Source organism: Rhinoraja longicauda, chromosome 24, assembly GCF_053455715.1.
Source record: "Rhinoraja longicauda isolate Sanriku21f chromosome 24, sRhiLon1.1, whole genome shotgun sequence".
NCBI classification, from domain to species: domain Eukaryota; kingdom Metazoa; phylum Chordata; class Chondrichthyes; order Rajiformes; family Arhynchobatidae; genus Rhinoraja; species Rhinoraja longicauda.
In genome coordinates, this window is record NC_135976.1 from 32,447,005 (window position 1) to 32,462,769 (window position 15,765).

Here is a 15,765-nt window from a genome sequence, read left to right on the forward strand (position 1 = left end):
ACCAAAGCCAATTAACCTACAAACCTGTACGTCTTTGGAATGTGGGAGGAAACTGGAGCACCCGGGAGAAAATTGCCGGGTTAAACTAATAGACAATAGACAATAGGTGCAGGAGTAGGCCATTTGGCCCCTCGGGCCTAATCTCCTCTGTCTGCATATGATCTATATCCTTTAATTCCCTGCAGACCTACGTGCCTCTTAAAAGTCATTCTTGTGTCTGTCTCCACCACTTCTGGTAGTACATTCAAAGCACCCAACACAATCTGTGGAAAAATTTGCCCCGCACATTGCCTTTGAATTTTGCCCCCTTCACCATAAAGCTCTGTCCTCTAATCCTTGAAATCACTACCGTGGGCATAAAGGTTCTAACTGTCTACCATATTTCTGCCACTCACAATATTATATACTTCTCTAGGGTGGCACAGTGGCGCAGTGGTAGTGTTGCTACCTTACAGCGCCAAGTTCAATCCCGACTTTGCTTTCCGTATGGAATTGGTACATTCTCCCTGTGACTGCGTGGGTTTTCTCCAGGTGCTCCGGTTTCCTTTCACACTCCAAAGACCAGTGTGGCAGTGCTAATTTTTTAGGTGCTGGAGCTGTAACTGGTGCCAGAGCGGCCACTGTTAAATTCCCAGCTAGTTAAAATTCCCCGCTGTTTATTTTAGTTCTTTTTTACAGAGGTGCAGGAGTGGCGCTCCGGTGAGCACCTCTGCCAAAGACATGCAGGTTTGTCGGTGAATTGGGTCCAGTAAAATTGTAAATTGTCCCTAGTGTGTGTAGGATAGTGTTAGTGTACAGGGATCGCTGGGCGGCGCGGACTCGGTGGGCCGAAGGGCATGTTTTTGTGCCGTATCTGTAAAGTATCTTTAAAGTAAAGTAAAGTAAAGGTCTCCTCTCAGCCTCTAACAATCCAGGGATAAAAGACACAGCCCATCCAGCTGTCCTTACATCTCGACTCTTCCACAATAAATAATCCCAAGAATGATAATGGGTTTAGATGTAAATTTGTTCAGCAATTTTTTAAGCAGAACACATCATACCAAATGCATTATGCAGGATTTGAAGCATTTAATAGGGATTGCAAAAGCCATAAGATTTTTAACTCTCCTGGCAACAGTCTTTTCGTCACGAACAATCACACAGTTGATCGAATTCTTCCAACAAGGCTCAGAAAGCAAACAATTAGGCTTTCACAGGGGCCTGGGCATTGTACAATGGATGCCTTGGTACTCATTTATGAGGCTAAATCTGAGGCTATCAAAACAAGAAGTTGCACTTTCCATTCTCCATTTGAGTTGAGGTCATGGTCTTGCAAGTGTGGAGGGGAAGTGGAAGTTTACATACAGCAGCGCAGAAGTAGGAATACAGGCTAAAGAGCAGCTTTTAAAGTGGAGTTAACAACAGTAAATAAAAATGGGTCTTACTCTTCTCCTGTCAGTTGTTTTTCTCTCAGGTAAGAAAACCATTGCCTTGTTTGGATTTTTTTAAGTGTTGTAAATTTAGATTTGTATCTGTCTGATCAAAGATCTTTTGGAATTGCTAGCAACATTTGTTTCATCGGTACAAAATGTCCTTCAACTACCTTTCAGGATGGAATTTTCTTTTAACCCTCAGAGAAATGTAAATGTGTGTGTAGGAAGGAACCACCGATGCTGGTTTACACAGAAGATAGACACAAACTGCTGGAGTAACTCAGCGGGACAGGCAGCATCTCTGGATAGAAGAAAGGGGTGGCTTTTCGGGTCGTGACCCTTCTTTAGACTGAGAATCAGGGGAGAGGGAAACGAGAGATATGGAAGGGTGAGGTGTGAAAATTAGAGATCAATGAAAATGTACAACTTCGTTAGCCAGAGGAAGGTGACAACGAGGCATACAGTGTAAAATGTGTGTCCCTGTTTCAGTCACAATTAATATAACGGAACGTCACACAGATGTGGTTACATGAATTCAAACATGGCTGATATGAATTCTCTCATCAGGCAGATTCACTTCATAACAAATCTTGTTATAACAAACAGGCCATTTTGCTTTAAATAGTACATTTTGCAGGCATCTGCCCCATCCAGATAGCTGGCTTGTTCATATGAATAGGTGATATGCTATTAATGTATGTAGGAAGGAACTGCAGGTGCTGGTTTAAACCGAAGACCAAAATGCTGGAGTAACTCAGCGGGACAGGCAGCATCTCTGGGTAGAAGGAATGGGTGACATTTTGGGTCAAGGCCCTTCTGGGAGAGTATAATTGAGAATGTAAAGGGGTTTTTTAAAACGCCAATTTATGTGCAAAGTTTGGGAGAATCATGAGTGAAAAAACAAACAACTAATGTGGTTTAAAAGCTTTCATTTCCTGTAATGGAAAATTACAAATATTAAAACTGGATTGAAAAACACAATTTTTTGTTGGGATCTGAAGAGGCTTTTAGATGGGTGCATGGGTATGTAAGGAATGGAGGGCTATATCCTGGCTAGACACAAAAAGCTGGAGTAACTCAGCGGGTCAGACAGCATCTCTGGAGAAACGGAATAGGTGATGTTTGGGTCGAATGAATGATATGCAAAAATGTAATAATGATCATATCTTTCATTCGTTTGTTCTCTATCTCTCTATATCACCGTCTATATCTCTCGTTTTCCTTTCCTCTGACTCTCAGTCTGAAGAAGGGTCTCAACCCGAAACTTCACCTATTCATTTTCTCCAGAAACGCTGCCTGACCTGCTGAGCTTCTCCAGCTTTTTGTGTCTATCTTTGGTTTAAACCGGCATCTGCAGTTCCTTCCTACACATATATTATCCTGGCATCATGATCAGCACAGACATTGTGGGCTGAAGGGCCTGTCTCTATGCCGTACTTTTTCATGTTCTATGTTCTACATTAGCTAACCGCATTATCATTTACATTAATATTGACCCCTGTACAACTATAGCAGCCAGTCATTATCTATAGAAAGTGACAGTCTAATATGTTTCTGGCTTTGCTGACTAGGACTAATGAGCCCCCGTATGAATGCAATGAGGTTTAATTGAAGCGATTTTGTACACTCTTGTAGTGATTGGGAAATTTTGGTTTGATTGCATCTGTCAAAACCATTCACGAACCGATTAGTTTAAAGTCTTTATAAATAATTCTGCTGAGCTGAATTCCAGGAAATGAAATTGCTTAATTATTAGGCCAAACGTGTTCAGGATTTCGGTTTAGTTTTAGTGTAGAGATACAACGTGAAAACCGGCCCTTCGGCATCATGTTCAGCACAGACATTGTGGGCCGAAGGGCCTGTCTCTATGCCGTACTGTTCTATGTGCTGTGTTCTATTAAAATGGTAACTACTGTTGCAAAATTCTTTTTTTGGTTTATGAAACACTTTGAAACAACTATGGACCATGAATGGCACTATATGTGAGACCGTTCCTCAGTTAATATTGTCATTTCCAAGTAAAATCTCTCTGTTCAACCTATTTAATGAGATGGAATCAATCGACGTATTTTGTGATGATAGAATTGTGCTAAAAGATGGAAAGAGGAAGAGGTGAGATGGCAGATCTCAAAGGTGAATTTAAATTATTTGTTGGATTCATAGAATCCCTAAATCTCCTAGAGTTCCTTTTTTCTTTAGTTTAGTTTAGTTTAGTTTCTAAATGTCACGTGTACTGAAGTACAGTGAAAAGCTTTTGTGTTGTGTTTTTAACTTTAATAAATCACTCCCACTTGTCATGCCCGGCAGCCACGCCTGCGCAGTAATCCTTCCGTGTTCAGCATCCAAAGGTATCCAGTCAGCGAAAAGACTGTACAAGATTACAACCAAACCGTTCACTGTGTACAGATATAGGATAAAGGGAATAATGTTTAGTGCAGGATAAAGACAGTTCAAAGGTCTCCAATGCAGTAGAGGTCAAGACCGCTGATTAGTTGGTGATAGAATGCTTCAGTTGATCTAGTTTTTTATTTACATGGATCCAGTTTTAATTTAAATTGCCTTTCATGGATTACCCACAGCCTTTGCAAAATGTTCTTAGCAAATTAGCCTGGTAATGGACCACAAGTAATGAAGAAACTTCTATGATAGCCATTGAAGGTGCGAGGGAGAAGATAATGTTAATGCACATTTTATATTGAACCAGATGAGCCATGGACCCATTGGGTGTCATTGTTACTAAAGGTTCTTTAGTAACTTGTGTGCCACTCATCCCGGCCCCGGGCGGCCATTGCGGCGGCCAGCAGCAGGAGAGCGGCCGCAAGGCGCTGCCCCATGTCCGTCCTGCCGGTGGCCATCTTCTTTCACCTTCTCTCTGCCGTCGCGCTGCACCACGTGAAGAAGGTCAGGCAGGGCACGCCGGGATGGGCGCCGGTCCTCCCGGCTCCGCTGCGCAGGCACCCCACCCCCGGGCCCAGAAACCCTCCCCCGTTGTGACGCTGTATTAAATCAAAATGGCAATCTCAAAATTGCAATCTCACATATGACCCGTTGGGTTCCCATTGTGATGCTGAACACGGAAGGATTACTGCGCAGGCGTGGCTACCGGGCATGACAAGTGGGAGTGATTTATTAAAGTTTAAAATGTGAATGACTTTAAACATATAACAACAATTTTAACGAATCTTGCTACTGCACACCGCAGGCCAATGATAAGTATGGTGCCCCAAACATTGTTGTGCTATTGTGTACCATTTTGGCTGTATTTCGGGAACATACATACAAACATACATACTACATACATACATACATACATACATACATACATACATACATACATACATACATAAATACATACATACATACATACATACATACATACATACATACATACATACATACATACATACATACATACATACATACATACATACATACATACATACATACATACATACATACAAGATGAGCGTTTTAGTGACATGTAGATGGATAAATGAGGAGGATTTTAGTCTAGGAGGGATTTTACAAGGGTCTTCCTGAAATGAAATGCCAGCCTACATAAAAGGATAATCCTTTCTGATATTTCTGCATGCCATTCTACCCTGGTCATCCTGAATAGACAATGCAATGGAGGTTTTTAAAGAATGACTCACACAAAGCAGAAGTGGGTGCACATTTTGTACCCTTATCTTCTTTCTGGGGTATTTAGTGTCATTTAACTCAATGGTTCAATGGTTCTTGAGGCAGAGACTATCTCAATGTTTAAGGAACAATTGGACAGGTACTTGGATAGGGCAGCTTTAGAGGGATATGGGCCAAACACTGGCAGGTGGGACAAGTGTAGATGGGGCATGGTGGTCGACGTGGGCAAGTTGAACCGAAGGGCCTGTTTCCACGTCGTATGATTCTATGACTCGATGGCTCTTTACTGTAAGTGAGATCAAGTCCATTTGCATTTGAAAACAAATGGACTGAAACTTTGCAACTATAATCACTTCCATTAAGATTGTATTTTCAGCAAAGCAATACGTTTAGTTCTAGTTTCAGAGATACAGCATGGACACAAGCCCTTCGGAGCACTGAGCCCACGCCGGCCCATTCACACTAGTTCCATGTTATCCCACTTTCTCATCCATTTCCTACGCACTAGTGGGTAACTTATAGTGGCCAATTAACCTGCAAATTACAAGGTCACAGGGAGAACATGCAAACGAGAACATCAAACTTTCTGCAATTTGGTTTTGGGCAGACAGAAATGCAGAAGTAATCAATTGTAAGTAAAACAGTCAGACCAGGTGCAAGGTGAGGAGAGGCTGAGATGACCTGGAAGCAGGCCCTTCAGCCCAACACGTCCCTGCTGACCCTCACGTCTTTGATGAATGAATGATACTTTATTGCCACTTGTACCTAGGTATAGTCAATTGTTTTGTTGTGCCATTGCTGGAGATCTCTGGAGGACATGGAGAGGTGATGTTTTGGCTCAAGTCTGAAGAAGGGTTCCGATCTGAAACATCACATATCCATGTTCTCCAGAGATGCTGCCTGACCCATCGAGTTACTCCAAGGCAGTACACCACGTGTAGAGCACCACAGCCGAGGCTGTACAACACGAGTGCAACACCACAGCCTACAGCCATTCTGTACACCGCCATTGGTCGCCAACTCGCGGTTCACAGACCCGCCAGCCGCCTGCCACAAGAGTCTGTGTTCCATGTGTGCATGGAGTGTGTGAGGTTGCAGTACCTGCAGGGGCTACACCTTGCCTTCTGGCTGCACTTCACATCCACCATCCTCATCTTTGGACACGCTGTGCGTAGGGGAGAGGGTAGGAGGGCCTGAATATGTCCTGGTTGGGTTGCTCCTAGGCCTGGCCAAGCCGGCCATCCGCGAGTCACGGCGCCAGGCGGAAGAGGGCTCTGCCTGAGCTGTTTGCCTGCTCCTTTTCCGGGGTTACCTCCATAGAAAGGGACTTAGCGCTGTCAACGGGCTCTCTGGGAGATTTCCGGGACCGCTGGGCACCACGGGGGATGGAATGGAACCTCAATAAGGATGGGAAAATAGTGATTTAATATTAAAGAATATTTGCTTTATTTTGTGTTATGGTGGTGGGTTTGTTTGTATTTTTGAGTGTATTTTTGTAAAAAGTTGATTTAAATTATTTTTGGTTAAAAAAAACCTCATGTGTCGCCATCAAAGAAGCTCACTGGCTCACAACAGTGGCAGTGTTCCCCTCTTGTACATTTGTTGTATGTTTTCGATCTCGCAGTGACGCACGCCGACATCAATGGACCAGGTGTGGCAACTGGAACCGTAGGAGGCAGAGTGGAAATCACCTGCAAATTTCACACGTCCTTCAGCGGCTATCAGAAATACTGGTGCAAAGGATACTATCCACGAACCTGCGTGGTTTTAGTTCAAACGCAGGGACCCGAGACGAAAAGCGGAGATGGCAGAATAAGGATAACAGCTGATAATAAAAAGGGAGAACTTAAAATCCAAATGGAGGGGCTAAGAAACGGCGACAAGGGTTGGTATTGGTGCGGAATAGAAAGATCTCACCTTCTGGACCCATTACATCCTGTGGAGCTTAAAGTTCGTGAAGGTAAGATGTAGATTTGTGTTCATTAATAAAAATGCAATATGTCTCTACATTTTTGTTCAATTAAGTATCTGGTTGGAAACTAAACTGAACCAGTAACATTAATATAGAAAAGAAGAAGTACAGATGCTAGTTTACCAAAAACAAGATACAGATTGCTGCAGTAACTCTATGGGTCAGCCAGCAGAGAGTCATAGAGTCATTGAGTCATAACAGTGTGGAAACTGGCCCTTCGGCCCAATTTGCCCACACCAACCAACATGTACCATCCACACTAATCCCACCTGCTTGCGTTTGGCCTATATCCCTCCAAACCTGTCCTATCCATGTACCTGTCCAATTGCTTCTTAAACAATTAAACAATCCTTATTGAGGTACCTTAACTACCTCCTCCAGCAGCTCATTCCACAAACCCATCTGCCTGTGTGTGAAAAAGGTACTCCTCAGATTCCTATCAAATCTTTCCCCCTTCACCTTAAACTTATGCCCTCTCTCGAGATCTCTGGAGAACATGGATGTGATTTTTCAGGTCAAGTCTGAAGAAGGGTCCCAACCCAGAACATCACATATCCATGTTCTCCAGAGATGCTGCCTGACCCATTGAATTACTCCAGCACTTTGATTTTTATTTCAATTAGATTCATACCTTTGTCTATAAAATTGGATGAAATGTGGTGTTTTCTTGTAAACCTGACCTCCCAAAGCCTTTCCAACATTTACAACACATAGATCACCTATGATTGAATGGCAGAGTAGACTTGATGGGCGGAGTGGCCTAACCCTGCTCCTATAACTTATGAACATGAACACACAAGGCAGTAACATAATGGAATAATCTCCACTAGCCTGCAAGAATGCACTTTTAATCAGGCCCGGCTCACCTGCTGCAGATTGAGGACCCACGGAAACTCACCTGGAGGGCCAAGTTTATGAAGCCAACTTGTTAATAGATTAACAAAGACATTTGGAGAGAAAGAAAACAATTAAAAAATAAAGCTCTGACCTGCAGTTCACTGATTTTTATGTTACTCAGTTTGTTTTCTCTCTCTAACTTCACTTGTTAATTTATTAGTATGTTCTTTCTGTTTGAGTTGCATTATAACAGTAAATCCACAACTCAATGTTAGCGAATAAGTGAATGACAAAATTATGTTTTTATGCATTTTACCAGGTCAAAAGCTACTTCCTTCGGACAAAGAAAGACTAAGGTAAACAATAAATATATTTTTGTAGCTCTGCACAAAATATTTAATAAATATTTAAAGAAGGATATTAATAAAGTGTGGTCAAAGAATCTTAGAGTTGTACAGCACAGAAACAGGCCCTTTAGCCTAACATGTCTTTCCCGACCATTGTACCTATGTACTTATACACTTCACTGTATTCACTGTATTAATTCCAAATAACTTAGGATAGTACGGTGGCACAGCGGTAGAGTTGCTGCCCTACAGTGCCAGAGACTCGGGTTCGATCCTGACTCGGGGTGCTGTCTGCTCAGAGTTTATACATTCTCCCTGTGACCTGCGTGAGTTTCCTCCGGGAACTCCAGTTTCCTCCCACATTCCAGAGACATACAGGTTTGTAGGTTAATTGGTGAATCCGGTAAGCATTGTAAATTGTCCCTAGTGTGTAGGATAGTGCTAGTGTACGGGAATCATTGGTCGGCGTGGACTCAGTGGGCCGAAGGGTCTGTTTCCATGCTGTGTCTCTAAACTAAACTTCTATGTCTTGCTCATTCGAATATTCATTTAAGTACCTTGTAGTCTTTCTGCCTCCAGTACTTACTCTGGCAGCTTACTCCAGATACCAACTACTCTCCAAGTTACTCACCTTTACACCTCCTCCTCTCACCTTAAACCTGTGCCCTCTAGTTTTTGACACCTTCACCATGAGAAACAGACTGTGGCTCTCTTCTATACTGGGCCTCTCATTATTTCATATATCTCTATCTTGTCAGCCTCCTTTGCTCCAGGGAAAACAGACACAACTTATCCAATTTCCTCTCATCACTCACGCCCTCTAGTCCAGGCAACGTTTGCAGCAGTTTAAAGAACTTCATAGACGAATGCTTCTTAAGGGTTGCCTATGTTAAGGAAATTTTAGACAGATCCAGGATTACATCCTCTGAACTTCAGAAGACTGAAAGGTAACTTCATGGAAAAGTGGAACATCCTTAAGTCTGGAGATGGGAAGACTGCTCCCTCTAGTGGGAATAGTCTAGAATTAGGAGTCAATGTTTAAAAACATTGTTCATTTAAGACAGAGATAAGAGGAAGTTATTTTCTCTCAGATGTTATTAAGTCTTAGGAACGTTCTTCCTCAAAGGGCGGTGGAAGTGGAACCTCTGAGTATATTTTAGGAAGAACTATCTGATGAGCAAGGGTGTGAAAAGTTATAGGGGGACTGTTCAGGTTACAATCACGATCGTTTGATTGACACATACAGCGTAGGTACAGGCCCATTGAGTCCATGCCGAACATCGATCAGTTAGTCACTCTAGTTCTGTGTTATCCCACTTTCACATCCACGTCCTACACTAGGAGCAATTTACGGAGGCCAATTAACCTAAGAATCCTCATGTCTTTGGGATGTGGCCGGTTTTTAGATATGATAGTGGCATTTAAAAGGCTTTTAAACAGGGACATGGAAGGGCAGGGAATAGAGGGATATGGATCACGTGAAGGCAGATGAGATCCGTTTAACTTGGCATCATGTTTGGCACAAACATTGTGGGCCGAAGGGTCTCTACCGGTACTGTACTGTTCTTTGTTATAGACAATAGACAATAGACAATAGGTGCAGGAGTAGGCCATTCGGCCCTTCGAGCCAGCACCGCCATTCAATGTGATCATGGCTGATCATTCTCAATCAGTACCCCGTTCCTGCCTTCTCCCCATACCCCCTGACTCCGCTATCCTTAAGAGCTCTATCTAGCTCTCTCTTGAATGCATTCAGAGAATTGGCCTCCACTGCCTTCTGAGGCAGAGAATTCCACAGATTCACAACTCTCTGACTGAAAAAGTTTTCCCTCATGACAACGTTGTTCTATGACAACGGAGCACCCAAAGGAAACCCACGTGGCCTCAGGGAGAACGTGCGAACAGACAGCAGGTGAGGTCAGGATCTTATTAAAGGGCAGAGCATGTTTGGGGAGTTGAGTGAAACATTGTTCCTAATTTTTGAGCGGGTATATATTTTTTGAATTTCCTTTCCTATCAGAGAGATGGTTCCCCTGGTGTAGGCAGTATCCATACCGACAGAGAGCAGTAGAATGAAGACCATTGAACCCCCAGCACTAACCCAAGTGGTTGGATTATTCTGATCCCACAGCTCACAACCACCTCTTACGGGATGCCAGATTTTAAACCATAAGACTATATGACATAGAAGCAGAATTAGGACATTCGACCTATCGAGTCTGCTCCGCCATTCAATCGTGGCTGATCTATCTTTCCCTCTCAACCCCATTCCCTTGCCTTCTCCCCGTAACCGTTGACGCCCTTATTAATCAAGAACCTATTAATCTCTACTTTAAAAATACCCAATGACTTGGCCTCGACCGCCGTTTGTGCCAATGAATTTCACTGATTCACCATCCTCGGGCTAAAGAAATTCCTCCTCATCTCCTTTCCTAAGGTATGTCCTTTTATTTTGGGCCTGTGCTCTCTGTCCCGATACTTTCCTGCTACTGGAAACATCCTCTCCATATATGTATATGCTCCATCCCGTACAGCCACAGGGCTCCCAAAATCCCACCCACTTCTCTCTCACTCTTGTGGCAATCCTTCTACACAGAGTTGACTTTGAGCAAAGACTAAGCCACAGACATTGGGAGCAAGCCCAGGCCCACTGCCCACTTCGTTCCCTTCAGGCAGCTCACTCTGCCACCGGTCCTTTGACTGATTCTAAAAATCGTTTTCACACCTTACCCTTCCATGTCTCTAGGTCTCCCTCTCCCCTGATTCTCAGTCTGAAGAAGGGTCTCGACCAGACACATCACCCATTCCTTCTCTCCAGAGATGCTGCCTGTCCCGCTGAGTTACTCCAGCATTTTCTGTCTATCTTCGGTGTGAACCAGCATCTGCAGTTCCTTTCTACACATCAGTTAAAAAAAATGGAATTATGTTAGATATATTAAAATATTGATAAAAATTGATCAGTAAATAAAAATAATAGAATTTAAAGACATAAGTTAATTAATTAAAATGGGAAACATGGAATTTTTGCTTATATATTTCGTAAGAACAGCAACATCGTTGAACTGAAAAGAGTCATGCTAAGGTGGCACGTTGGCACAGCGGTAGAGTTGCGCCTTAGCGCCAGTGATCCTGGTTCGGTCCTGACAATGTGTGCTGTCTGTGTGGAGTTTGCACGTTCTTCCTTTGACTGCATGGGTTTTCTCCGGGTGCTCCGGTTTCCTCCCACACCCCGAAGACGTGCGGGTTTTGTAGGTTAATTGACTTTGGTAAAATTGTAAATTGGACCTATTGTGAGGGGTAGGGCTAGTTTACGGGATGATCACTGGTTGGCATGGCCCTGATGGGCCGAAGGGCTTGCTTCCGTGCTGCATCTCTGAAGTCAAAAGCCCAAAATCTAAAAGAAGAACCAACTTTGAGAAATGCAAAGTTGAGGGGAAGGGTGTCGATATGGAATAGGGGTAACACGGTGGTGCAGGTGGTAGAGTTGCTCCCTCACAGCGCCAGAGACCCTGGTTCGATCCTGACTACGGGTGCTGCCTGTGCAGAGTTTGTACGTTCCCCCTGTGACCACATGGGTTTTCTCCAGGTGCTCCGGTTTCCTCCCATATCCCAAAGACATGCAGGTTTGTAGGTTAATTGGCTTCTGTGAATTGTTCCCAGTGTGTAGGATAGAACCAGTGTGAACGGGTGGTAGTTGGTCCGCGTGGACTTGGTTGGCCGAAGCACCTGTTTCCACGCTGAATCTCTAAAACGAAAAATTTAAAACTACTAGAATTAGATAAATGCAAATGTATTGCCTGCAACTTTGATACCTCAGACTGTACTGAGAGGTTAAACAGTGATCTTCTACATTAAATCAGAGATAATAAGATCTTGCATAATTGTTCATTGTTATCTTTCACGTTTCAATGATATGTGATCTGATATGTCTGCAATTATTTTAATGATTTTCTCTTTTTCAAAACCGCCAAGGTTTTTCTTAATACTCGGACTAGTCTTCGGAATACTAACGATTATGTTCTTCGGACTCCTGTTCCTGGTTATCAGAAAAATTAGAAACCACAAAAATAATGGTAAGTTCAGAAACTAAAGCAAGGTTAAACCTTGTTTTAATGGCACACACTAGCTGGATGAAATAAAACTAGTTTAAATGGTTGTAGACATGTATCATGTTGGAAACATGTATCAAACAAAGAGGGCCCGGATAGCTCAGTCGGTAGAGCATCAGACTTTTAATCTGAGGGTCCAGGGTTCAAGTCCCTGTTCGGGCGTTCATTTTTAGGGCGGTCTGGTGGTGCAGCGGTAGAGTTGCTGCCTCACAGCGCCAGTGACCTGGGTTCGATCCTGACTACGGGTCAGGAGTTTGTACGTTCACCCCATGACCTGCGTGGGTTTGCTCCTGGATCTCCGGTTTCTTCCCACACTCCAAAGACCTACAGATTTGTAGGTCAATTGGCTTGGTATAATTGTAAATTGTCCCTAGTGTGTGGGATAGTGTAAGTGTGCAGGGATCACTGGTCGGCGCGGACTCGGTGGGCCAAAGGGCCTGTTTCTGCACTGTATCTCTGAACTAATCGCTAAACTAAATAAACGAAACTAAACATGAAGTGCAGGAGTAACTCAGTGGGTCAGGCAGCATCTCTGGAGGACATAATGTGTAGGAAGGAACTGCAGATGCTGGTTCAAACTGAAGATAGACACAAAAAGTTGAAGGAACAGCATTTAATCTTTTGCTTGGGCAGCTTATACAGCCCAGTGGTATGAATATTGATTTCTCTCACTCCAAGTAACCCAGGCATTCCCTCTCTCTCCATCCCTCCCCCTGGGTCAAGATGCACCAGCTTCTCACTTTCACCCGACAAACAGCTAACAATGGTCTGTTTCCTTTATTTTGGTTACTTTTTTGCATATTTTTCATTCATTGTCCTTTATCTCTCTACATCATCGTGCATATCTCTCGTTCCCCTTTCCCCTGACTAGGCTGAAGAAGTGTCTTGACCCAATACGTCACCCATTCCTTTTCTCCAGAGATGCTTCCTGTCCCGCTGAGTTACTCCAGCTTTTTGTGTCTGCCTCTGGAGGACATAGATAGGTGACCTTTCAGTGCACGACTCTTCCTGAGACACATGAGAAAGCTGGGAAAGAGTTGTAGCAGGACAAAGACTAGCAAATTAGAGTTGGAAAATCTAAATCTACATCCGCAGTCCCTTACACCTCCAAGTGTGAGTTGCGCTCAGATGTGGGGGATTTCTGATCGGCAAATGGGTGGACAAAGGTTAGAGTGAAAACGGAGACAAAATGATAATGAAAATGACAAAGGCAAAAGAGGAGTTAATAGGGTGTTTATAAGTGGAAGAGGATGGGTACACGTTTAGTTTCGTTTACTATTGTCACATGTACTGAGGTAGAGTTGTTGTCTATTTTGTTGCGTGCTATCCAGTCCGCAGAATGACTAAACATGATTGCAATCAAGCCATCCACAGTCTACAGATATGTGATAAAGGGAATAACATTTAGTGCAAGATAAAGTCCTGTAAAGTCCAATTGAAGATTGTCCAAGGGACTCCAATGAGGTGGGTGGGAGGTCAGGACTGCTCTCGAGTTGGTGGTAGGATGGTTCAGTTTAGGTTTGCCAACTTTCTAACTCCCAAATACGGGACAAGGCGATGTCACCGCCCGCGCCCCACGTGACCTCACCATGCCAGCGGCCACGTGCTCCCGCTCCACCAATGGCGGCCGCCCGGGCTGGGAGGCAGGTTGCTACGCAACCTCCGTTAGGCGAACACACTTGTTCCTGTTCCCCGAACACACTAAGTTGGCCTATGTCCGGGCCTAATACGGGACAAGGTCGGTCCTGGATGGGACAAACAAATTTAGCTCAAAATACGAGATGTCCTGGCTAATATGGGACAGTTGGCAAACCCTAGTTCAGTTGCCTGATAACACCTGGGAAGAAACTGCCCCTGAATCTGGAGATGTGCGTTTATAAAGAGAAGTGAAATGTTAAGCCTGAAGGAGGGATATCGGTAGAAGCGAACGGAAGGGACAGGAGGAAGGAATGGTTGGCACAGTGGGAGAATGAGTCTGCACCAGGGTCAGGAAAGGGAGGGGGGGGGGGGGGGTGGAGAAAGAGAATGGGATGGGGTGTTACCTAAAATTAAATAATGCAATGTCCATGTCGTTAAGTTGTAAGCTACCCAAGCAGAACTTAAAGCATTGTTTCAATGGTTAAATCTTGATTTGCAATGATCTAAACACATCTGCATTTCAGAACTGTACGCATGTTGTCAGGCAGAGATCTCCTCATATTTTCATTTCAATAACCTCATTTTTAAAAATTTCATTCTGGCATAGATCTCATTAAAGGAGTCTGCCAGAATTGCTGGGACATCCTTTATCTCTTTGAAAGAATAGGAGCTCTGTTATGCTGTCTGTCTATTCAGCACAATATAATGGTGACATGACGGCCGCTAACGTCGAGGCAATTTGTGTGTGGTACAAAGCAGCATGCATTGTTCCTTGCAGGCGATCTTAAAATCTTTGAGAGTCACGTTAGCTACACAAAGGTGATTTTTATGTGCTAATTAAAAGGACCATTTGTCAGCAGTTTCTCAGAGTCAAGTCCATCCCCAGTCCGGTACGGTGGAAAGAAACAAAACAGCTATACTTTCCTGAACAATTGTCGACACACTAGACGAGTGAGCTGGCTAATATGAAATGATTCTTTTGTTAATAAAACTGGAATGTAGAAGGATGAGAGTGGATCTTCTCGGAACGTATAAAATTATAAAAGGACTGGACAAGCTAGATGCAGGAAAAATGTTCCCAATGTTGGGGGAGTCCAGAAGCAGGGGCCACAGTCTAAGAATAAAGGGGAGGCCATTTAAAACTGAGATGAGAAAAAACTTTTTCACCCAGAGAGTTGTGAATTTGTGGAATTCTCTGCCACAGAGGGCAGTGGAGGCCAATTCACTGGATGAATTTAAAAGAGAGTTAGATAGAGCTCTCGGGGCTAACGAAATCAAGGGATATGGGACGAAGGCAGGCACGGGTTACTGATTGTGGATGATCAGCCATGATCACAATAAATGGCGGTGCTGGCTCAAAGGGCCAAATGACCCCCTCCTGCACCTATTTTCTATGTTTCTATGTTTCTAAAACAGGCCCTGAGAGTTCTGCAGCATCGTCTCTTGCTGCTCCCCCTCTGTGATTCCTCCTGCTCTCCGACTCTACGACCCCATGCATCTTTCATTCATTCGTTCTATATCTCTCGTTTCCCTTTCCCATGACTCTCAGCCTGAAGGAGGGTCTCGACCCGAAGCATTACCTATTCCGTTACTCCAGAGATGCCGTCTGACCCGCTGAGTTACTCCAGCTCTTTGTGTCAATCTTGGGTTTAAACCAGCATCTGCAGTTCCATCCTACACATTTCATCTGCTTCACTGCGAAATCTCCTCAAGGCATTGAATGGCGGTGCTGGCTCGAAGGGCTGAATGGTGTCAAGTTAGGAGGAGGGGGCGTTCAACGAGATCTGGGTGTCCTAGTGCATCAGTCA

At 43.8% G+C, this 15,765-nt stretch overlaps 1 protein-coding gene and 1 non-coding gene across 2 annotated transcripts in view; both read left to right on the forward strand.

Annotated features, from left to right (window-relative positions):
- The first annotated feature begins 1,294 nt into the window (after positions 1-1,294).
- LOC144605588 (uncharacterized) overlaps positions 1,295-15,765 on the forward strand; it is a 28,566-nt gene continuing 14,095 nt past the window's right edge. Inside the window, exons 1-4 of the mRNA XM_078421018.1 lie at positions 1,295-1,453; positions 6,679-7,014; positions 8,183-8,219; positions 12,183-12,283. Of these exons, the coding sequence (XP_078277144.1) occupies positions 1,414-1,453; positions 6,679-7,014; positions 8,183-8,219; positions 12,183-12,283 (514 nt within the window). The 5' untranslated portion in view covers positions 1,295-1,413. The remainder of the gene's footprint in view (positions 1,454-6,678; positions 7,015-8,182; positions 8,220-12,182; positions 12,284-15,765) is intronic.
- trnak-uuu (transfer RNA lysine (anticodon UUU)) lies at positions 12,409-12,481 on the forward strand. The gene has a single exon. It is a non-coding gene; the product is annotated as a tRNA-Lys (tRNA).